Here is a 21,206-nt window from a genome sequence, read left to right as displayed (position 1 = left end):
GGTTGTTGTGAGGATCAAGTGAGGTAATATTTGTAAGACATTCTGTAAACCTTACAATGCTATATAAGCACTAGCTATGATGATGATGATAGTGATGATGAAGATAATGATGATGATGATGGTGATGAAGATAATGATGATGATGATGATATCATAAGAAGGACTTAGTAAATGGCTGAATGACTGCACTCAACTGGTAATAATTAGCTCACTGTTAAGTAGGAAGGAGTTCTCCAGGGATCTGTACTTAGTTCTATAATATTTAACATTTTAATCAATGATTTGATAAGATAAAGATAGATGTCTATGATGAAAGTATAGATATCATATTCATTAAATTTCAGGATATAAAACTGGGAGGGATAACTAACGCACTGGATGGCAGACAGGCTCCAAAAAGATCCTGACTGTTGAAAAGACTGAGCTGAATTAAATAAGATGAAATTTAATAAGGACACACGTAAAAGCTTACATTTGGGTTCAAGAAGTCTATTTCACAAGTACAAGATGGAGGAGATATGATGAGATGGAAAAAAAAGTCTGGGGATTTTGATGGATTTCAAGCTCAATATAGGTCAATAGTGGGCTATTGTACCCAAGAACTTCAGCTCCATTAAGAGGAACACAGATTCCAGGAATCAGGCAGTGACAGTCCCGTGAGAGTCTCCCATAGTTACAGCACATCTGAGTCACTGAATTCAGTCCTGGGCACCACATTTTAGGAAGGACATTAACATGTCGAGTACCCAAAGCAGGGCAACCAAGATGGTGAAAGCCCTATGAGGATCACTTGGATGCTTAGTCTGGAGAAAAGTCTGGGGGACACATAAGCTGTCTTCAAGTACTTGAAAAACTGTTATGTGGAAGAAGGATTAGTTTTATTCTGATTGGCTCCAGAAAGTAGTACTAGGAACAATGGTTGGAAGTTTCAAAGAGTCATTTTTGGGCTTGACATAAGGAAAAATTTCCTAATAATTAGAACTATACAAATGTAAAGGTTTTCCCCTCTCTGGACCAGGTCTTTAAGCAAAGACTGATGATGACTTGCTGATCGTCTTAGAAAGGGATTCTTGATCAGGTATTGCCTGCAGGAGTTGACTCATGAGGTCCTGTCCACCACTGAAATTGTAATGGTGGAATCAATTTCACAGGTACAAAATGGGAAAGAGTAGGGTGCTTGGTTTAGACTTCCTCTGGAAAAAATCAAGGAGTTTTAATAATCTTCAAGATTAATGTATGAATTGCGTAATAAAGCAGCTCCCTGCCCATCCCCCAAAAGCCCCAAACTGGAGAGCATCCAGAGGAGGGCAAGAGGTCTTGCCACCATGATGGCATCCTAGATGGCATGATGGCATGCATCCTGAGGTGGCCTGAAGTTCAAATCCAGCTTCAGACACTTTACCAGCTGTGTGACCCTGGGTCACCTCTGTTGGTGATTTCTCTTCCCTCCAAGAGCTCTCTTCAAGCATAGAGAAAGTTAGGACATGATTCCCTAAGGGAGAGTAAGACACTCTAACCCCAACTGGGAATTTGTTATTAAGGACTTAAAGGTACCATGCTGTATAGGATCATAAATTTAGAGCTGAAAGAGACTTGAGAGAGAGAGATCATCTAATCCAACTCTTCTAATTTTATACATGAAGAAAAGAAGCATGGACAGGCCAAATAACTCACCTAAGCTTAAATAAGTAATATTATTCAATCTTTGAAAGTATAGTGAGATTATATTTTTATAAAAGTCCCTTCTTGTGAAACTGCAAAATGCAATGTAAATTATATCTAATGGGTAATCATGAGCCTTTCTTCAAAGTATTTTAAAGGGAATTTATGTATCCTAAAGGGGAGAAAAGAGAGAAAATGGTACATTTCTTCCATTGACATTTTTAGGGTAAACTACAGTTCTGTTTTTACATAAAAGATATTGTTACAAGCTCACCACAATCCTAACCATTTTTTTTTAAGTTGTGAATGGACCATCATGCTACATAATTAACACTAAGAAGATTGGGGCCAAATTAATAATGTTTACTATTGTAATCAGGTTAAATTTATAACATAAGTTTAATGATATGCATGATTATTATACTGCATGATAATTAGTCACAAATAGCAAGTAGTTCTGTAAATTGCCATAGTTACTATTAACTTTTATAGAGCTAAACCAAGTATTTCTGGCGTTAAGTGGAGTGGAGACAGAACTAGGTAGAATCTCTTTGAAAATTCCTGGCCTCAATTTCCATTAGAAGATGCACTTTTTCATGCTGTAGAATTAGTTGGGTAGAGGGACATTGGGCTTAGGTCAGGAAGACTCGAGTTCAAATACTGCCTAAGACACCTAATAGCTACGTGACCCTGGACAAATCACTGAACCTCTCTCTGCCCCAGTTTCCTCACCTGTAAAATGAAGGCATTGAACCCAATGGCCTCTAAGATCACTTCCTAATTCTAAATCTACAATCCAAAGACGTGCCCCATCCCAGGTTTGGGCAGAATAGACACAAGGCATCAAGTGGGCTGGCACCATCCCCTTTGCTTGCCCTTTCATTGGGAGAGGAATAGATGGGAAGATGGCAGCTTGCATCATAGGTCGCTTTATAAGTAAACTTCCTGGAGCAGAAGAATCAAAGTTTTTAATGCTTCCCATTAAGATTAAAGGGAGCGGAGGTGAGATTCATGTGAGGCAAGGGAACAGGAGTCTTGACTTGCCTAGGGAAAGAAAAGGGATGATTTAGGATATGGGACCTTTGGCAACAGGACTTAGTGTGATTGGAACAGTCAGTCAATAAATATTTATTTAGTGCTTGCCATGAGGCAACTAGGTGGTGGAGTGGATAGAATGTTGTCGGGCCTAGAGCCTGGAAGACTCATCTTCCTGAGTTCAGAGGTGGCCTGAGATATTTACTTACTAGTGTATGACCCTGGGCAAGTCACTTAACCCTGTTCACCTGAGTTCCTCATCTGTAAAATGATCTGGAGAAGAAAATGGCAAACTACTCCAGTATCTTTGCCAAGAAAATCCCAAATGAGGTCACGAAGAGTTGGATTTGACTGAACAACAACAATAAAATGTACCAGGCACTGAGCTAAGTGCTGGAAATACAAAGAAAAGTCAAAGACAGTCCCTGCTCTCAAAGAGCTCATGACGTAATGAGGGAGACAACAGACAAATAACTATGTACAAACAAGCTATAGACAGAATAAAATAGAAATAATCAACAGAGGAAAGGCATTAGAATTAAGAGGGGTTGGGAAAGATTTCCTGCAGAAGGTGGGATTTTACCTGGGCCCAGAAGGAAGGTAGGAAGTCGAGATGGAGAGGGAGAGAATATTCCATATACGAGGAACAGCCACTGAAATTGCCTGGAGTTGAGAGATGTTCAAAGAACAGCAAAAGGGCAAGTGTCACTAGATTAAAAAATGCATGGGAGAGGGAGACAGGGAGTGCAAGGTATAAGAAGACTGGAAAATTGGAGGGGGCAGGTTATGAACACTGGAGGATTTTATATTTGATCCTGGAGGTAATACAGAGCCACTGGAATTTACTGAGAAGGGGGTAGGGAGTGCCATGGTCAGACTTGCACTTTAGGAAGATCGCTTTGACAGCTGAGTAAAGGAAGGAATCGTGTGAGGAGAAAGTTGGGGCAACCAATCTTTGTGGCAGACTATTTCAATAGTCCACGTGTGAGGTGATGAGGGTAGAGTGGAAACAGCAAAAGAGGAGAGATGGGGACTTATTCAAGAGATGTAACAAAGGTTAAATTGACAAGTCTGGCCAACTACTGGATGTGAGGGGGGTGTGAAAGACAGTGAGGAGCATTAGATGAAGATTTTGAGCTCATGGGTTATGGGAAAGGAGTTCCAGGTAGTGAATGAAGAGGGGCATTAGACAAATATGTTCTCTCCAATTGGTGTCTGAGACCAAGGTACTTTTGTGAGAATAAAAAATACTTGACAGAAACACTGGTTTCCCATAACTACCGAGAGAAAAGGCATTCATATCTATTGTACATGGCCCCACAGCTTGTATCTTATTATATAATGAAATGAGTTTTTTGGCACGTGTCTCTAGTTCTAAACTTCATAGATTCTAGAATTCCATGTCGAGGAAAGACTTGGGAGGTTTTCTAGTTCAACCCCCTTCATTTTCCAGATGAAAAAACTTGGCTTACAATGTGTTTATTTGTTTAGTTTGATTGTATTCATTTTGTTACAACAGAGGGTTCTATTTGGGGTAAGATAGTGATGAAAAAAAGCAAACAGTATTTAAAAAAAAAACCCTCAAGAGTGAGGAAAAAGCCTAAATAAAGCAAAACAAACATAATTATCCATAATCTCATCATTGATGGCCTAAGAGATAATAACAATATAGAAAGCAGGGGGAAAGGTAGGCACACAGACAGCTCTCCAAGTCCTAATGAGTTATCTCCGTGGAAAAGACGATTATACTAATTTGTCAGGCAATCAGTTCACATGGACAAGCTGCTGTGGGTCCTGTTTTAGATGTCTGTCTCCAAGCAGTCCAACAAACTTGATTCTTGGTGTTCTTCCTTCTCCCGAATTAACATCAGAAGGGGAAAAAAATTTCCATTTTCCTTCCTTTCTTGTTTCTTTCCTTCAATTTTGACTTGTGAAGCTTAATTAGAAAAAGCAATTGCTACAGGTCCTTGTAATAGCAGCCTTTCACTTTCTCCCTTCCTTCAAAGGCCTTTCATTGGAGACCTTCTTTCATTGGAGAGAAGCTTGTGCTTCTTATAATCAAGCAGTGAGACAATGTGGGACTTTCAAAAGATCATTGGTTCTGGATTCAGAGAAAATGGGTTCAAATTCTGCCTCTGAGGCTTGAGACTTTGTGCAAGTCATTTAATGGCTCTGGGCCTCAGTTTCCTCATCTGTAAAAACTGATGGCCTCTAAAGTCTCTCCCAGTTCTAGAGCCTATGATCTCATGATCTTAGATCTCAGCCAAGCAGTTCTAGTCATACTTATTGACTTTAAAACTATTCTGTCTGAAACCTGTAAGTGATGCTAACGTGGTCTAGGGTGCTAAACTAAAGCGCATTCAAACATACCACTGGGTATGATCAGTGGGTAGGAAAGATTGGACTTAAATGGCCAAGTGGTCAATTTGGAAAAAAAGAAAGTTGGAAGAAGAACTTGGAAAAAAAAAAAGAAACATGAATGAAGTATATCTAGGGCCCTTAAATTCAGTAAGTTGGAGGTTGGTGCAATCTTGTAACCAAAAAATGTGGGTCCACGTTTGTCTAATGTGAAACCTCAAAGTAAAAACTTCATTATCCCAAAGTCAATCAATAACAGTCAATAAACATCTGTTAAGCACCTACTATGTGACAGGCACTGTTCTAAGTGCTGATGTTTATATTATAGGGAAGGAACTAGATTCAGTCCTCAAAATTTTAACTAGATGGTCTCTGAGCTTCATTCCAGCTTAGGCCAATGGTCCTGCAAACACAAAGGCTCCTTGCATATTTCATACATCTGACAGTAAGGACCTACCTATTCTGAGGAACCTGTTTTTCTACCATCTGAAAACAAAGAGTCTAGGTCGAAGCGAAGGCAACATTAGAAAAGAGATGTATAAAAGGGAATTTCCAAAGGTGGCTGGGTAAGGTGCCCAGGAATGGGTGGGGCATCTGAGGGAATTACATGTTGGATTTTGCTAAACTAGTGTCATCTCTTGCCATAGAATGCTTCCCAATGCAAAGAGGAATACTCTTAAGATTGGTAACACTAAAAATAAAAATAGTTCCGGGTAAGTTTAAGACCAAAAAGGATTTGTTTCTTCAACATAATTTTTTGCACTCTAGTTCACAACTCAGTGGTTTATAGTAGTAACAGATTAGTAAAAGACTAGTCCTGAGAATGGAAGGTGTGCTCCCATAACACTCTGAACAACAAACATGTTGTAGTGATACAATAAGAAAAAAAAATTCACAAAGAGAGACAGGGCAGGTCTGAGAACTTAAGGGAAATGGAAGCTTTTCCCTCTCGAATGGGAATTTGAATCAACCAGGTCATTTCAGAGTGACCAGAATCTGATGACTGAAATGGCCTTACATGGCATGAATTGGTAATCTCAGCGCAGCACCTACTGAACAAAGGTCTTCATTACAAAAGCCACTGTCACACTGTCATGAAAGGGTAACTATTTCTCTGGACCTGATCTGGGTTCAGGGCAGAGTCCTAGTTCCTGGAATGTGTAATGAATGGTCTTCCCAACTCCACCTCCAAACATTATTCCTGGCTTCAAGCTTCAGTGTGTCATCTTTAATCAGTAATCCCATCAGAGGGCAAACACTGATGTGACTACAGTCCCCAAATCCAAATTTAGACACCACAGCCCTTCAAGGGTAATCAGTAAATTTCTCTGGGCTCAATAAAGACCTATTAAAGGTAAGGTAGCAACTCCATCTGAATACTGAATAATTGATCCTTACGTTATAGCAAAGAATTGGAATTTAAGAAAGTGCCCACCAACTGAAGAACTGCTCAACAAATTATAGTATATGGATTTAACAGAATATTACTATACTGTAATTTGGCATGAGAGAAACTGTTTCAAAGAAGCATGAGGTTTGCATAAACTGATGCAGATTGAAATGGAAAGAACCCAGAGAAAAAGTTATATAATAACAAGAATGTTAAGAAAAACAACTTTATAAGAGACTTGATAATTCTGATCAATGAAATGACCAAGGGCTGATGAAACATGCCACTCATCACCTGATAGAGAAGTGACGGAGGGATGATGTTGAATGTCATGATATTTTGGACTTGGCCAATATGGAAATTTGTTTTGCTTGACTACCTATTTTCTACAAGGATTTTGTTTTATTTTAAATTGGTGTTGGATTGGGAGGAAGAGAGATTGAGGGAAATGGAAGGGGAAGAGGAAGGGAAAGAGAAAAGGAAAGGGGGAAAGGGGGAAAGGAAAGGGGAAAAGGAAGGGAAGAGATAGACAAACAGGGCAGCTTTGAAATTTATATCTTGAATTATTATATATTTTAAAAGAAAAGCTAGCCATAAATAAGAGATTTGTAATTTTACATACAGTCTTCTTTCTGTTCTGCTATGTATGTGGAAATGCTCATTTTATGTAGTACTTAGGCAATACATACACACATACACACACACACAACACACAGCTGAAGCTTCTAGGATTGTGAGGTTCTAAGCCTTTGAAAAACATAGTGCTTCCTGAGTACTTTTCGTATCTGTATTTCCCATCTCCCCCAGTGTATTAGCAACTCCCAACTACCACATTCATCCTTTATCTGGAAATAATACACCAGAGCACAGCATATGCTGATGTTTTTCTCAAAGTGGTTTCTCTATACCTGCTGTTTGTTCATAAGAAAAAGAGAAAATACCATCAAAGTAAAAGTTAGTGAAATTGAAGGGGGAAATAGCCTATCTACAAATATCATTACAGTAAAGTCATAAAGATTTCCCACAATAAGAAGGTCTGTTGATGACAGTATGCATGTTAGGGGGAAAAAATCACTGCAGATATTGGGAATGGATTAAGATTCAACTAAAGTAAAAAACATGAGTATGATCTAAGTCCTAGGATTTTCACTTATTTCCCTGGCTGACACCCTAACCTAACTCTGATATGATTCAAAGACCAGAAAAAAATAAGGAAAGGCAAATGAGTTGCCTGACCTGGGACAGGGGTGAAAACAGTTCTTTGTGGTTTGATTTCCAAGATCACTAAGAATCACAGCTGGTGTGCTGCATGTATTCTGAGACTCAGCAGACCCAGAAAGGTTTCAGTAGCTCTGTAAATCCCAGGGCTTAAAAGGTTCACTCCCATAATCACCTTTAACACAACAAGCAGGAGAGGCAGGACTGGGCTCTGACATAATGGCCATGTCTTTCCCTTCACTTACCATCACAAAATTACAGGGTGTTGTGGTGACTAATTTACATGGCACAGAGCACATTTGGTCTATACCTAATAACACTGACCTGAAAATCCAAGCCAGGGCAACAGCCATTTCTAAGCATCTACGACATGCATGGAGCATTGTGCTAGGTGCTGAAGATACAGAGATAAAATGAAAAATGGTCCCAGCCCTGCAAGACCTGCCTTCTGTTGAGGGTGAGTGGGAGGTAGGAAATGGCAGTTGTCCTAAGAGGGAGGGTGTGTGACTAAAAACACTCCCTGGGAGGAGCAATAGCATCCTGAAAGTTTACAGACACCACAGCTTTGCCCTAGTTTTCTTGGCTACCATTTTTGTTCTTTAAATATTGTTTTTTATTATTAAACATTATATACCTAGATGTTTCATTAGTAAGAAACTGAGTTAGGATGAAGGACATTATCACTTCTTGGACACCTCCAGGTATGCCAGTTGCACTCCCCAGGGGCCATTAACTCCATTTCTTCTCTCCACCTGAAAATGGGTTCTACCACTATGAATGGCTTTACTAGGCCAGTTTTAACCATCTTGCTCAGTTCTGGGCCTCGACCTACCCTTCCTGGACTCCTTCAGCCATGCAACTGAGCAAGTATTTACTTCACCTCTCTAGCTTCCCTTTATATATCATCTCTCCTCATATTCTGCAACGTAACATATGAATTGTCTTGTCAAGCACTATCCCACAGTTTTAATATTTTAATTATTTCAATATTAATGTGATGTTAATAATGACTAATAATTGAATATTTTAATATTGAATAATTTAATATTTGAGCTAAGCAACAACAGCTTTCACAGTGATATCCCTTTTAAAAGTACAATTTAACTTTAACTTAACTATACAGTATGTTCCAAGAGTCTTAAGTGCTTAAAGCTTAAGACTGCACTAGGATTTTTGGGACACCCTGTATTTTCAAATGTACTGTTCTGTTATTTAATGCATCAATAAAGAAGCACATATATTACTATATCACAAATTTGTTTTTTTTTTTTTACTGTACCACATTTCAATGTACTTGGCTTTGTTTTCAATTCTATGCATTTTATATTATACATTTAAAAACATTATAATGAGAAGAGGACGATGGACTTCACCAGACTGCCAATGGTTCCATGACAGAATGCAAAGGTTAAGAACCCCTGGAATACATTGTAAAATTTTCTTTCAGCCCCTCATTCTATGATTCAGTAAGGACAGTTAAGAGGACACGCAGACTAAGCCATGGAACCCTGAGCTTTGGAGTCTCTGCAGTGATAGTAGATAGTCTTGTCTGCCAATGATAATAATAATAATAATAATGATAATAATCACAACAACAGCAGCTAATATTTATAGAACTTACTATGTGCCAGACACTATGCCAAGTGCTTTACAATTGTCATCCCATTTGATCCTCAAAACAACTCTGGGAGGTAGGTACTATTATCATCCTCATTTTATAGATGAGGAAACTGAGGCAAAACGAGGTTAAGTGACTAGCCCAGGGTCACACAGCTAGTCAATGTTTGAATCTGTATTTGAACTCAGGTCTTCCTGACTCCAGGCCTAGCTCTTAATCCACTGAGCCACCTAACCAGGTATCATTTCTTTTTGTCTTCCACCTCCACCAGCCTTCCTTCACAGGACAGCTCAATTGTCACTGCCTCCAAGAAGCCTTTCATGATTCCCCCAGTTATTAATCTCTTAAACTCTTAAAACTACTTTGTGTTAATTTGCACATACTTTGTACTTATTAAATTGTGTATATATCATACCCCCCCCCCAAAAGAATGTAAATTGCTTGAAATTATTTTCTTTTTCTCTTTGTACCTCTTGCACATGGCACAGGGCCTGCCTTGCATACAGAAGATGCTTTAAAAATGCCTCTTGAATAAAGTTGAAAAGTCTAGTCTAGTCCCACTCCCTAACTTCTAGTCATGCTACTGCGTTGGACCAATGGACCTGGGTTTTGGAGCAGTATGAGGTGTCTACCTTATCTTTTAGTTTGAAATACCTGAAAGTTGGCAAATCTAATTACAGCCCCAAATACAGCTGATGGCCCTGGAATCTAGATGGTTTCTAGGAGGAAACCAAGGTCAAAACTCAAGATTATTTGAAGAAATATGGATTGTATTAAAAGTCACCTTTTGTATGTGGTATCATTTTCTGCTAACTGTAAGACGTGATAAGGGAACATCAGCAAGATTCTCCCCTCTACCCCTATGCCAAAAAAGGCAACAGAGGATCTAATTTAAGTATGCTTTTTAGAGATATGCTGATCTTAGTGCAAATGGATATTCCATTCAAATACAAACCATAACCTTCCAGTAAATGGGACCCACAAGTCATCATTCGGGAAACCATTACCATCTTATTTGTTTCTGGTGTTGAGGCACTCATAACTATTCTGGTTCCACAAGTATAACTAGGTCTACATATGTCTAAGAAAGTTGTTTACTTCAATTATAGCACGATGAAGTCCTCTCACAGACAAAAAATCTGGTTATGCTACAAGTTAAATCCTATCTTGCCCCACGAGGGCAGTTAGGTGGCAGAGTGAATAGAGTGTTGGATTTGGAGTCTGGAAGACCTGAGTTCAAATATAGCCTCAAAATGACCCTGGGCAAGTCACTTAATAGTCTCTCTGCCTCAGTTTCCTTGCTTTAAAGTGGGGATAATAGCAGCATCTACTTCACAGGGTCATCGTAAGGAACAACTGAGATAATATTTGTAAAGCACTTAGCCCAGTGCCTGGCACATTGCTGCTGTCATTGTTTAGTCATTTCAGTCATGTCTGACTCTCTGGGACCTCATTTGGGATTTTCTTGGCAAAGATACTAGAGTGGTTTGCCATTTCCTTCTCCAACTCATTTTACAGATGAGGAAACTGAGGCAAACAGGGTTAAGTGACCTGCGAAGGCTCACACTGCTTTCTTTAAGTAAGTTTCTGAGGCCTGATTTGAATTCAGGTCTTCCTGACTTCAGGCCCAGTCCCCTCTCAGCTGTGCCACCCAACTCCCCCTTCTTTCTCCTCACTCACTCACTTGCACCCACTAAGTATTTCCTTTACCAGAACAGAGAAAGGCAATAACATGGATGTTATTCACTAATCTACTCAACAAATATTTATTGAGAGCCTATATAATAAGAAGAAATTTAACAGAAACAGATGTAAAATTGTACTCAGCTTCAAAAATCAGCCTTAAAAGTACACAATAAGGAAATAATGGCTAGCCCGTGGGTGGGGAACCTGTGACCTCAAGGCCATACGTAACCAGTAGTTTAACTAACAAAGGTCTGAGTATTTTAGGGGGCTGTAAACTCAATATAAGTCAAGAGTACTATACAGTATCACCAGAAAAAGCACTGCATCAGCAATCTTCAGCTACAACAGAGAGCAATATTCTCCAGGGACTGGGGGTGGTGGGTGGGCAGAGCGATGACATTTCCACTGTACTCTGTCCTGTTAAGGCTACATCTGAAATATTGCATTCAGTCATGGGTACCAAATTTCAGGAAGGATGTTGATAAGTTGGAGAGCATCCAGAGGAAAACAACCAGAATAATAAAAGGCTTGATGATCATATCATATAGGATCTGTTGAAGGAATTGAAGATGCTTTTAGTGGGGAGAAGGCAAGGACTTAGAGGGGGACATGATATGTAGCTTCAAATGTCTGAAAGACTGAGATATGGACAGGAGTAAATTTGTTCTATTTGGCCCCAGAGGGAAGAGCTAGGCATGATGGCCAGAAGTTGCAAGGAAGCATATTTGGGCTTGAGGTAAGGAAAATAATTTCCTAATATCTAAAAGTAGCCATTCTCCAAAAGTAGAATGGATTGTCCTAGGAGGGAACAGGTTCTTCCTTACTGGAGGTCTGCTAGGAAAAGGTGGCTGACTATTTGCCATGTATGTTGTAGAGACATTTGGGTTGTACTATAGTCTGTCCATCTCTTAATACATAGCACTATGTTAGTCAGTTCTCTCTGATATGCCCTACAGTATTTGTCTTTAAAAACAAATAAACAAACAAACATCTGATTGTAAATTCTAATTTTTAAGTTTATATTTAAGCCAATCTTCACAAGTAGGGCTATCCAGTTGACTTTGGGTTCAATATTTCCTTTACACAGAATGGATCAAATGAATTTCTTGTTCTTTTAAAAATAATAATTTTAGTCTATTAGCTGTTAAATTTTCCTGCTAAAAAGTTTTACCTAGTTCCCGAAATGGCACAAATAAGGACACTGGAAACAGACAATAGTCTGAGTCCAACAGGACAAAAGAAGAAAAGAAACAAGGAAATGTTGTGTGTGAATGAATCTAGAGTGGTATTCACACTTCTTGACATAAGACTCCTCTTTGCAAACAAAAAAAGACCCATGACTTACAAAGAGGGCATTACAGTTGCTGGATCATCACCTGTCCAATGGGAATATAAATGGTAAATGGCAGCTAACATTTCATTTGGAAGCTTTAACAGGCAAGAAACTCTACCTTTTCAGTGAGTGAGCCAAAAAAAAGTCACTGCAGGTTCCAGAAATACACAACACTTTAACAACATTGAAAAGAATACCTAGTTTCACAGGAAATGTTCCATTGCAATCTTGAGGCAGGATTCTACTCTTCCCAATCCAACTAGCAGTTAATTGATTGACAGCAAAAAGGTGGGGTGGGGAGGCAGAATGATTAGCATTCATAGTAACACAGTAGTCAATTGCTACCACCTATTAAATATGATACTCACATTGGCTGGCCAAAGGAGAATTAAAGTCATTATAACATAAGAAAAAAAAGGACCCACTACTGCCCATGCTTCAGAACATTTCCAGAATTTCTCCTTCGGAATTGCCTTCACTATCTATGGTATATTCATTTAAAAAAGCTCAAGAGTGATCAATTTTCATCCCTTGAAAATGGCTTTGATCTTCAGAAGCAGCCAAAAGCCACACAAAGACAATCTTGGCAAATATAATAGGTAATCGATTTAGGCATTTTATTATGGGGGGAGGGGTGGAATGAATAGATTGGGGCATCTAGGTGTCTCAGTAGATAAGAGTTCTGGGCCTGGAGTCAGGAAGACCTGAGTTCAAATATGGCCTCATACACTTACCAGCTGTGTGATCTTAGGCCAGTCACTTTACCTCCGTTTGCCTTAGTTTCCTCATCTGTAAAATGGGGATACTGGTTGTTGTGAGGACCAAATGAGATAATAATTATAAAGTGCATAGCACAGTGCTTGGCACATAGTAAGTGCTATACAAATGTTAGTTATTATTATTAGATGAGAAGATAGGCAGCCTAGAACAGTATAGGGCTACCTGGCCTTAGAGCCAAGATGACCATGGTTCAAGGTCTGCCTCTGACACATATTGCCTATGCGATTATGGGCGAGTTGCAACCTTCTGCTACCCCAGGGACTCTGCACGACTCTAAGTTACAGAAAGGTTGTGATGTGTAGCTGAGGAGGGAATTTCCAGATCAGGGAATTCCTACACCAAAAAACAATCAATCAATAAAAAATAGTAAAATGTAAGCTGCCTGATGGCAGTGACTATTTATAGGTTCTTGGGGCAAGAAAGTGAGCTCTAGATATTAGAGGAAGCTCTGGACACCCCCCAGGGAATTTCCTTGTCCTTTGCTTTTAATTCCTTACGGGTGACTTTTACCTGGTTTTATCTTATGTGAAACTGCCTTTTTAATCACCTTGAGGACTGCTTTCATATGGGGGGGTGGTATTTTAATATTTTGTTAAAGTTATTGATTATTTGAAACCTCAGGTTCTGAATTTTCCAGTGCACCAGACTGCACGTGACTCAGACACTGGTGAACAGAAGGCATTTAATAAATGTTGAATTAAATTAATCTCTTGTGCAGCTCACTCTGTAGGCCAACCCAAAACAAGCTACAAGGAAATAATCTGGGTAATGGCAGCATGACTGGATTGAGAATGAAACCTCACAAAGTGACTACTCTGAAAGGCAACATTCACGTGGAGGCATGAGTTCTGGTCAATTTGCTTGATTCAGTTCAACAAACAAATAAGCAGGGAACTGTGTAAGATGAAAAGATTAAAAAACAAAAACCCACAAGTCCCTGCCCTCTAAAGTCTTATAATCTAGTTTACAAGCACTCAGAAGAGTCTATTGATTTTTATAAGCCACATCTCCCACAGTAGAATTCATAGTTGGTCAGGACCACTCTGCAATTCATTCAGAATTATTCAAATGTCAAAAGAAACACCCATAAGACTCAGTCCCAAGTTTGGCAATATGGAGCCTTTCCGCCTCTTCTCCCTAAAAAAGCACAATAACAAAGCTCCAATGCATCAACACCAAACTGTTGCTATTTTAAATGTCATATGATTAAAAATATATATATGCTACAGCCCTTCTCTGACTCCTCACTAGGGCTCAAGGCGACTGAGTTCACCAAGGCTACAGCTGCAGAATCCCTAAGTCCTAAACCAAGTTGAATACAAGTACAGTGATGGATCATGGGTATTGTAGTCTGAGGAACAGTCCAGTTAAGTTCAAAGTGGCTTATCCTGAGAAGGTAATGGATCTTTTGGGCTAGGGCAATTCATGAACCTGTAGACTGGGGGAAAAAAAAGGGTATAATCTACATTGATGGAGGATATATGCACAGTGATGAAATCATGGATCTCTGAGAAGGGATTCTTTTGAAAAAGAAAGACAGGGAAATATTTACATGTTTATTGCCTGAATGGTAGAACTAATTCTCATTCCAGAATTAAAGTAGCCTCTATAAAAACACCCATCAAAGTATATATCCAGTCACCCTAATGACACCATGAATTAAAAATGAAAGGCAATATAGCATAATAGATAGAGTCAGTATCAGATACAGAAATATTTGCTACCTCTGACATCCTAGCTGTAAGACCCTAGACAAGTCACTGGGCAAGGTCTAAGACCATAAGGTACAAAGACGGTGGCCACTTGCATTGGTAGCAGGAGTTTCCTCTACAAGAGAGTTCAGGAAGTTACTTAGGCCACTGAAATCAAAGGTCCAGTTGCAGTCCTTAAGTAGAGATAGATACCTTTAAGGCCAGTCAGTTGGGGATCCCTGAAGATAGTAGAAGCATTACTTTTTAAAATTCATTCTAAGTGGTTTCCTTTCATTTAGGCTACCTGGGAAAGCTAGAATTCATCATTAAAACAGACACACAATGTATCCCTGGATAGAAGCCCTTTAGCATTTTCAATTTAGTTATCGTGCCTCTTCCTTCCCAGGACTGAGAGTACAAAGAGATCTCAGTCACGAAAACTAGGTTTAGACATGATTGTCTGACTAGACTGGGAAATTGGTAGAAAAGAAAACAAGTTTTTGATCACTCATCTTAATAAAGGTACATAGAAAAAGTCCCATTAGGTTATCTGGGTCTGTTGTTTTGAGAATTATCATTGAGAACTCAAACATCCTATAAGAGCGACAGAGGAAAGGTACAGGTAATAGCTAGCAGGGAATTAAAAAAAAAAAACCCAACAACAAAAAACTTGTCTATCAAGTAGCAGCCACAAACTGGAGAAGGAAATATTTGAAAATTTTCACCAAACCATTGTCATAGGGTAACTCACTGATTTAGAGTTTCCCCTTCTGCAAAGTAACAAGTCACTTCGTCTCTCGAACCCTCATTTTCTTCATCTGTAAAATGAGAGAGTTGAACTAGATAACCCCTGAAGTCCCTTCCAGCTCTACATCTTTGATCCCATGGTCCTGTGTCAATTATCTAGGGGCATAGCCTTACTGAGTGCCAGTGAAAACAGGAGCATCTTTAGTGGAGATACCAGAGTTCATAAAGTCACTTCTCCATGGACTAGCAAGCAAGCTCTTTCATATAGTTACAATCAGAAACTGCAGTCTTAGACTAATTAGCTGTTTCTCTTAATGCAGAGAATACCCATCTTTACTTACATAAGATACTCAAGACTTTTCCTCTCTATACTCACTCAAAGATCTGCTGGACTAAGTCATTGTAAGACATTTAGAGACCACTTCAGAAGGGGTCCAGCTTGTAATGCGCAAGAAAAGGTATAAGATTCTTTGCTAGAACAGTGAATTTCCATCTCTTTGGGGGAGAGGAGAGGAAAAAGTGGAAGACTGGAGATTCTGCACCCCCTCCCCCATTAAAGTCTCTTATTTCCCTAAACTACTATAATACATCAATCAATGCAAAAAGGATATATTTGTAGAGAGTAGTTTTCTTCCTTTTTTTTTTAATATTCTCATTCTTTCCCCTTCAAACTAGATGGATAAAGATAAGAATAATAAGGGAGGGTATCAAGGAGAAAAAAACCTATAGAAAAGGATAATAACAGTCTAAGAATGAAAAGTGCCATTCTCGTGAACCACTACCCCAAGGGCGCACAAAGGAAAATAGCCACAAATCAGAAGAATGCTTCTAAAAAACACCCCATGGGAACAATCCCATAAAATCCACATGAACGTTAAGTTTGAAAGTCACCAACTCCTAGGTGTCCAGATGATTTGCTAATACAGTTTAAAGGGCTTAGTTCATTGTCAACAGCCATTTGAACTAGAATATGTTGCTAACTCCAGGGCAAACAAGGGGACTGAAAATAAACTTCTGTTCACAGTAGTGTTAAATCACTAAGGTCATTCTGCAAGGAGATTAAGAGTCAGTCCCCAGATAAAACCATGCCAGATATTAAATAAGAATGACTATAGTAATAAGATTATATGTTACAGGAACACACTGAATAAGATTAAATTGAAGGACCAAAAATCATCAGTGCTAATGCAAAAAGCAGAGCCTTATTGTAAACTAGATTACAATTCATTCAACCACCAGAAAAATCACTAGTCCTCAGACATGGGGTCCTGATTAAGCACTTAGTCCGCTACTGCTTAAATATTTTCCCACCAGAACTCTAGGTTTCTTCCCTGTAAGTGTAAGAGGAAAATGTGATAACTCAGGGACAGAACAACTAGAATATACATAGTACACTAATTGCTACAAAAAGCTGGGGGCTTGAGGGTAATGCCGGAGGGACAATCCCTAATGTAGTCAGAGGAAGAAGCACTAATTAGTTGGGAAGCACAGCATAGAGCTAACATTCTAAAAACTTAAAATTCAAGAATGAGAGTCACAATTCTGAAATGCTGCCTTCTCTATGTGGTAATTAAAACTCTAGGAGTCCTGACTGTAAGAAAGGGCTGTACATGATGCAGAACACAGTGACTCAACTGGCTGGGTGAGCTTCTGTTATATTCCATCATTATGTAAAGAGCAGCAAACCCTCCTCCTTGACCCATATATACACACATATATGTCTACATGCATACACATACTCAGCAAATTTTACCTTCCAGAAAAACATTTAGAAAAAGTTATCCTCAAAAGTTGAATGCTCTGACTGCACATGTATAATCAATATCAAAGTGCCTACCTTTGGGGGGGAGGGCGCCGAAGACTGGGAAGGGAAAAAAGAAGGAAGTTTGGAACTAAAAAATTGTTTTAAATGAATATTAAATTTTTACATGTAATTGAGAAAAAATAAAATAAAAACATTCTTTGAAAAAAGTTAAATGTTCTTGCTACTACCATCCCTCTGCTGCTCCTCTCACTGTCCTCAGTCCCTCCCCACCCCCTCACTCATGTCATTTTCTTTTTCCCACTCTTAATGCACACTTCAGTACAGAAACACAGTATACTATCCTTCCATCCTTGGCCCAGATAAGGTTGAATTCATTTTGCCACAAACTCCAAATTCCCATTCTTCTACCTAAAACTCCCCTCCTTAAAACAACACAGAAATCATCTGATCCCTTTAAAGAAAGTGGAGACCTGCTTATTTCAAACCTTGACAACTTAAATTACCTCCTCCTGACACGATGGTGCAATTATTAACCATCAGTGGAGACCCATCTGGAAAATAAGTGTCTCAAAGCAAAGAATGTGGCTTTGTTCAACAAAGTGGCTCCTCTGAAACCTACAAAATCAAGAGTGAAGGGAAGAAGGAGCAGAGGTACCACTCTCCGAATTCAAAAAAAATGTACATAGTGTGGAAATGTCCACCGGCAAACTATCCTGCTAGGTCATAAACACTACCCAGTGCAGCATGCAGTGTAAGTACAGTAGGTAACAGCCTGCCTTGGGCAGTGTAACAGGAATGTACTGTACACAACCTGACCGAACTGTACAGAGAGCTCATGCATACCTTTCAGTCTTCTGGCATTTCCATTCTTTTGCTGTTCCTCTTCCTCATTAATGGTGAATAAACCAGGGGGATTTGGCCTTGAACTGGTCTTCTTCAACCTCTCTTGTCGGATAGCAGTAGCTGATCCAGGCATGTCGCCGCCACGTGGGGGGGTGGGTTTGTTTGTTTGTTATTAAAAATATATGTTTATGTAATTGCAGCCTGGGTGAAGCTGCTAGCTCCTAAGCGGCCGGATCATTTGAGCACTTGTAATAGATCCCCTACGGGTAAACAGTGTGCAAACAGCTGACAAACACTACCATCCGCACGGCGGCGGAGGGCCTGTGGTTCCCCCCACCTGCCTCCCCCACCCCAACTCCCTCACTAGCCCCTTCCCACTCCCACTCACTCTCCACATTCACCCATCCCCGCACTCTCAAGGAAAGCCCTGATTAAAGGCACAGCGCATCGGTCCGATGCCTCTCTCCACTGCCTAACCTGTTCAATCAGATCCTCCTTCCTGCTGCAGCACCCTTTTCCAATCTTCTTCCAGCTACAGCTCACTAAAATATTCAGCACGCAACACAAGAGGGGAAAATATGATACGCCCCCGTTAACAGTTGCCCTGACAACCCTGACATATCCTAATCAAAGGAGGGCTGGGAGCGTCTCTGTCTCCCCCAGCTTCAAGGCAGCGGCTAGCCGGAATGCCAGGTCCTGGGAACTCAAAAGCAGCGTGAACCTGGGCAGCTCCTTTCCTTCCCAAAGCAGCAGCAGCAGTGGCATTGGTGGCAGTGGCAGCGGAGGCAGCAGCAGGATGGGAGGAGGGATGGAGTTGTGCTTACACAAGCAGGGGAGGATTCAGTCAAGAGAAAGGGCTCCAGGCAGGGAGCCTGATTTTTTTTTTTTTTTTTTTTTTGGCCAGGTACTCAATTATTACACTCTAAATCCCTGGCTGAATCAAAACCATGGCTGGGATCATCTCCCATCATCTCAAGTCCAATGTCACACCCAAGACTTCCTGGCATCCCTATTTATAAACATGGGCAAACCTCCCCCACAAACTCAAGTTTGCCAGTAGCTGTCAAGTAGAACATTTGTGTTGTGTACCCAGTACAAAGTGGTCTCCAAAGAAGGCCAACAGAACATGGATTCTGCTTGATATCCACATAGATCATAACTTGGAATGTATACAGAGCACTTCAACGTCAAGCTGACGGAACAGAATTGAATGAATTAATTCTGCAGACCCTGACACAATTAGGGCTCATCCAGAAAACTTTTCCCTTATTGTACAAGCAAAGCTGCTACTGCCAATTCTGGGTGTTCCTGGCAATTCATGGCCCTTGACCCAAATTTCACTTGTTTCCCCTTTGGGCTCTTATCTCTAAAGCAGACAATACTAGGACTAATTCTGGGGTTTCTTGTGAAAAACTAGGTTCTTCCATTTGGATTCCCTAGTTATGCCCTCCTCCAAAGCACTGAACATTTGAAAATTTGTGCCTTTCGAAGTTTTCAGACAAAGGAGAAAATTACATAACTTTGCAACATTTCTCAAGTGGAGAGAATCCTTGCCTTAGTCGCTGTTTCTTACTTAAAAAAAAAAAAACCCAACAACAACAACCACCCCAAACTACCATGATTATATTCTGATGAGTCCCTTCAGTATTTATTTGTATGTGTAGTTTATACAATAGTAGGCACTACAATGTGTTCGAGGGCCAGGATGACATCTGCCATATAGGTTTTTCCATACCAGTAAAAATACCATTCTCATCAGGAAGTGTTTTACTATATGTACTTTTGTACTAGTTCATTCACTGCTTTATTTTTTTCCTAGTTCTACTGTGGGAGCATGTTTTCTCTGTCTCCATAGACTGAAATTTTCCTCCAGGGGAACTTTGAGATCTCTCTGTTCTAATTTCCCACAATGCCCAATGCAATACTAGGTACATAGTAGATGATTGGAAGTTCATGGTTTCCAAAAGTCTATTCCTTGGGAGGCTTAAGGATTCAATTAATATCCACTAAACCTGGAGTCCAAGGAAAGAGAGATAAGTTCAGCCTTGAGTTTCTGACCAAGTTTTGTTCATTTGTGTAATGTGTTTCTTTGGGAGAGGCACTTTTTTTGTTGCTTTTCTGTTTTCTTTTTTAAAAGTTTAATATATTTTCCCCAATTATGTGTTAAAATTTTTTTAACATTAAAAAAAAAGTTTTGGGTTCCAAATTCTATTCCTCCTTTCCTCCCCCCATCCCTGAGACAATCAGACATAGGCTAAGAGGCATTTTCAAAAAATTAGATATCTATTATTTTCAGAAATTCCTATTTCCTTCTTATGCTTCCCTGTCAGATGTTTTTCTCTTCTGAAGCTGATAGAAGTAATTTTTTTACCTGTTTTTTCTTTTGCCAGCACATCCATCCACACTAAATGAACAGATTTCTCAGAACTCTTTTCTACCTTTTTTTATCCACTTCTTCCACAGGGTCAGTCAGACTCATACTGACAACAGCAGGATGACACACAAAATAAGCATGTTTAAAAATACCACTTCTGCTCATTGGATAAAGAAAGTAGAAGAACCTCCATCAGCCCCAAGTTAAGTGACAGATTATATTTAGAAATGACCTGGCTTCAAGGAAATGGTTAATTTCTTTACTGATCTAAAGTCACTATCATTTTTTGAAGAGGTAAGGTTAAAAAGATCTCCTTGCACTTCAGCTATAAAAAGGAAATTCGCAACCTATTACTAGTGGGGAAGTGAGAGAAAACTTTCTCAAATTGACAAGATCGCATTTGAAAGGCTAAGTGCTGACAGGAATCCAAATCACTTGGCCACTACTTAATATTTATTTTCCTTCTTACTCTCAAGGAAGTGGCTTAAATGGTTTTAAAAACCATTTTATGAGGGGAGCACAGGATCAGACTGAGAAGCTATTTGACAATTTAGCTTACCTAAAGATCAGTCTCATGAAGGCAGAAACTGATTTATTCATGCTCTACCTTCCAAGGAACACGTATCTCCCCCATCCCCCATTTCTCTTTCCCTCTCTCTACTTATTGTGGAAGAAGATACAATCTCTTTCATGTGAAACTCCAATA

The 21,206-nt window shown here is 39.6% G+C and overlaps 1 protein-coding gene across 4 annotated transcripts in view; it reads right to left on the bottom strand.

The window, feature by feature from the left end:
• Positions 1–21,206, bottom strand: part of MAP7 (microtubule associated protein 7) — a 235,568-nt gene that overhangs the window by 173,125 nt on the left and 41,237 nt on the right. For 2 of the 4 annotated variants that reach the window (XM_027850723.1, XM_027850725.1), the window contains exon 1: positions 18,127–18,434. The exons of the other annotated variants lie outside the window; for them this stretch is intronic. In XM_027850723.1, coding sequence (XP_027706524.1) covers positions 18,127–18,259 — 133 coding nt within the window. In that variant the 5' untranslated portion in view covers positions 18,260–18,434. Of the gene's footprint in view, positions 1–18,126; positions 18,435–21,206 lie in introns of those variants that run through there. 4 annotated transcript variants of the gene reach the window in all.

This window comes from Vombatus ursinus, unplaced genomic scaffold, assembly GCF_900497805.2.
Source record: "Vombatus ursinus unplaced genomic scaffold, bare-nosed wombat genome assembly UNPS02009132.1, whole genome shotgun sequence".
In the NCBI taxonomy this organism is placed as follows: Eukaryota; Metazoa; Chordata; class Mammalia; order Diprotodontia; family Vombatidae; genus Vombatus; species Vombatus ursinus.
This window is presented reverse-complemented; position numbering and strand designations above follow the sequence as displayed.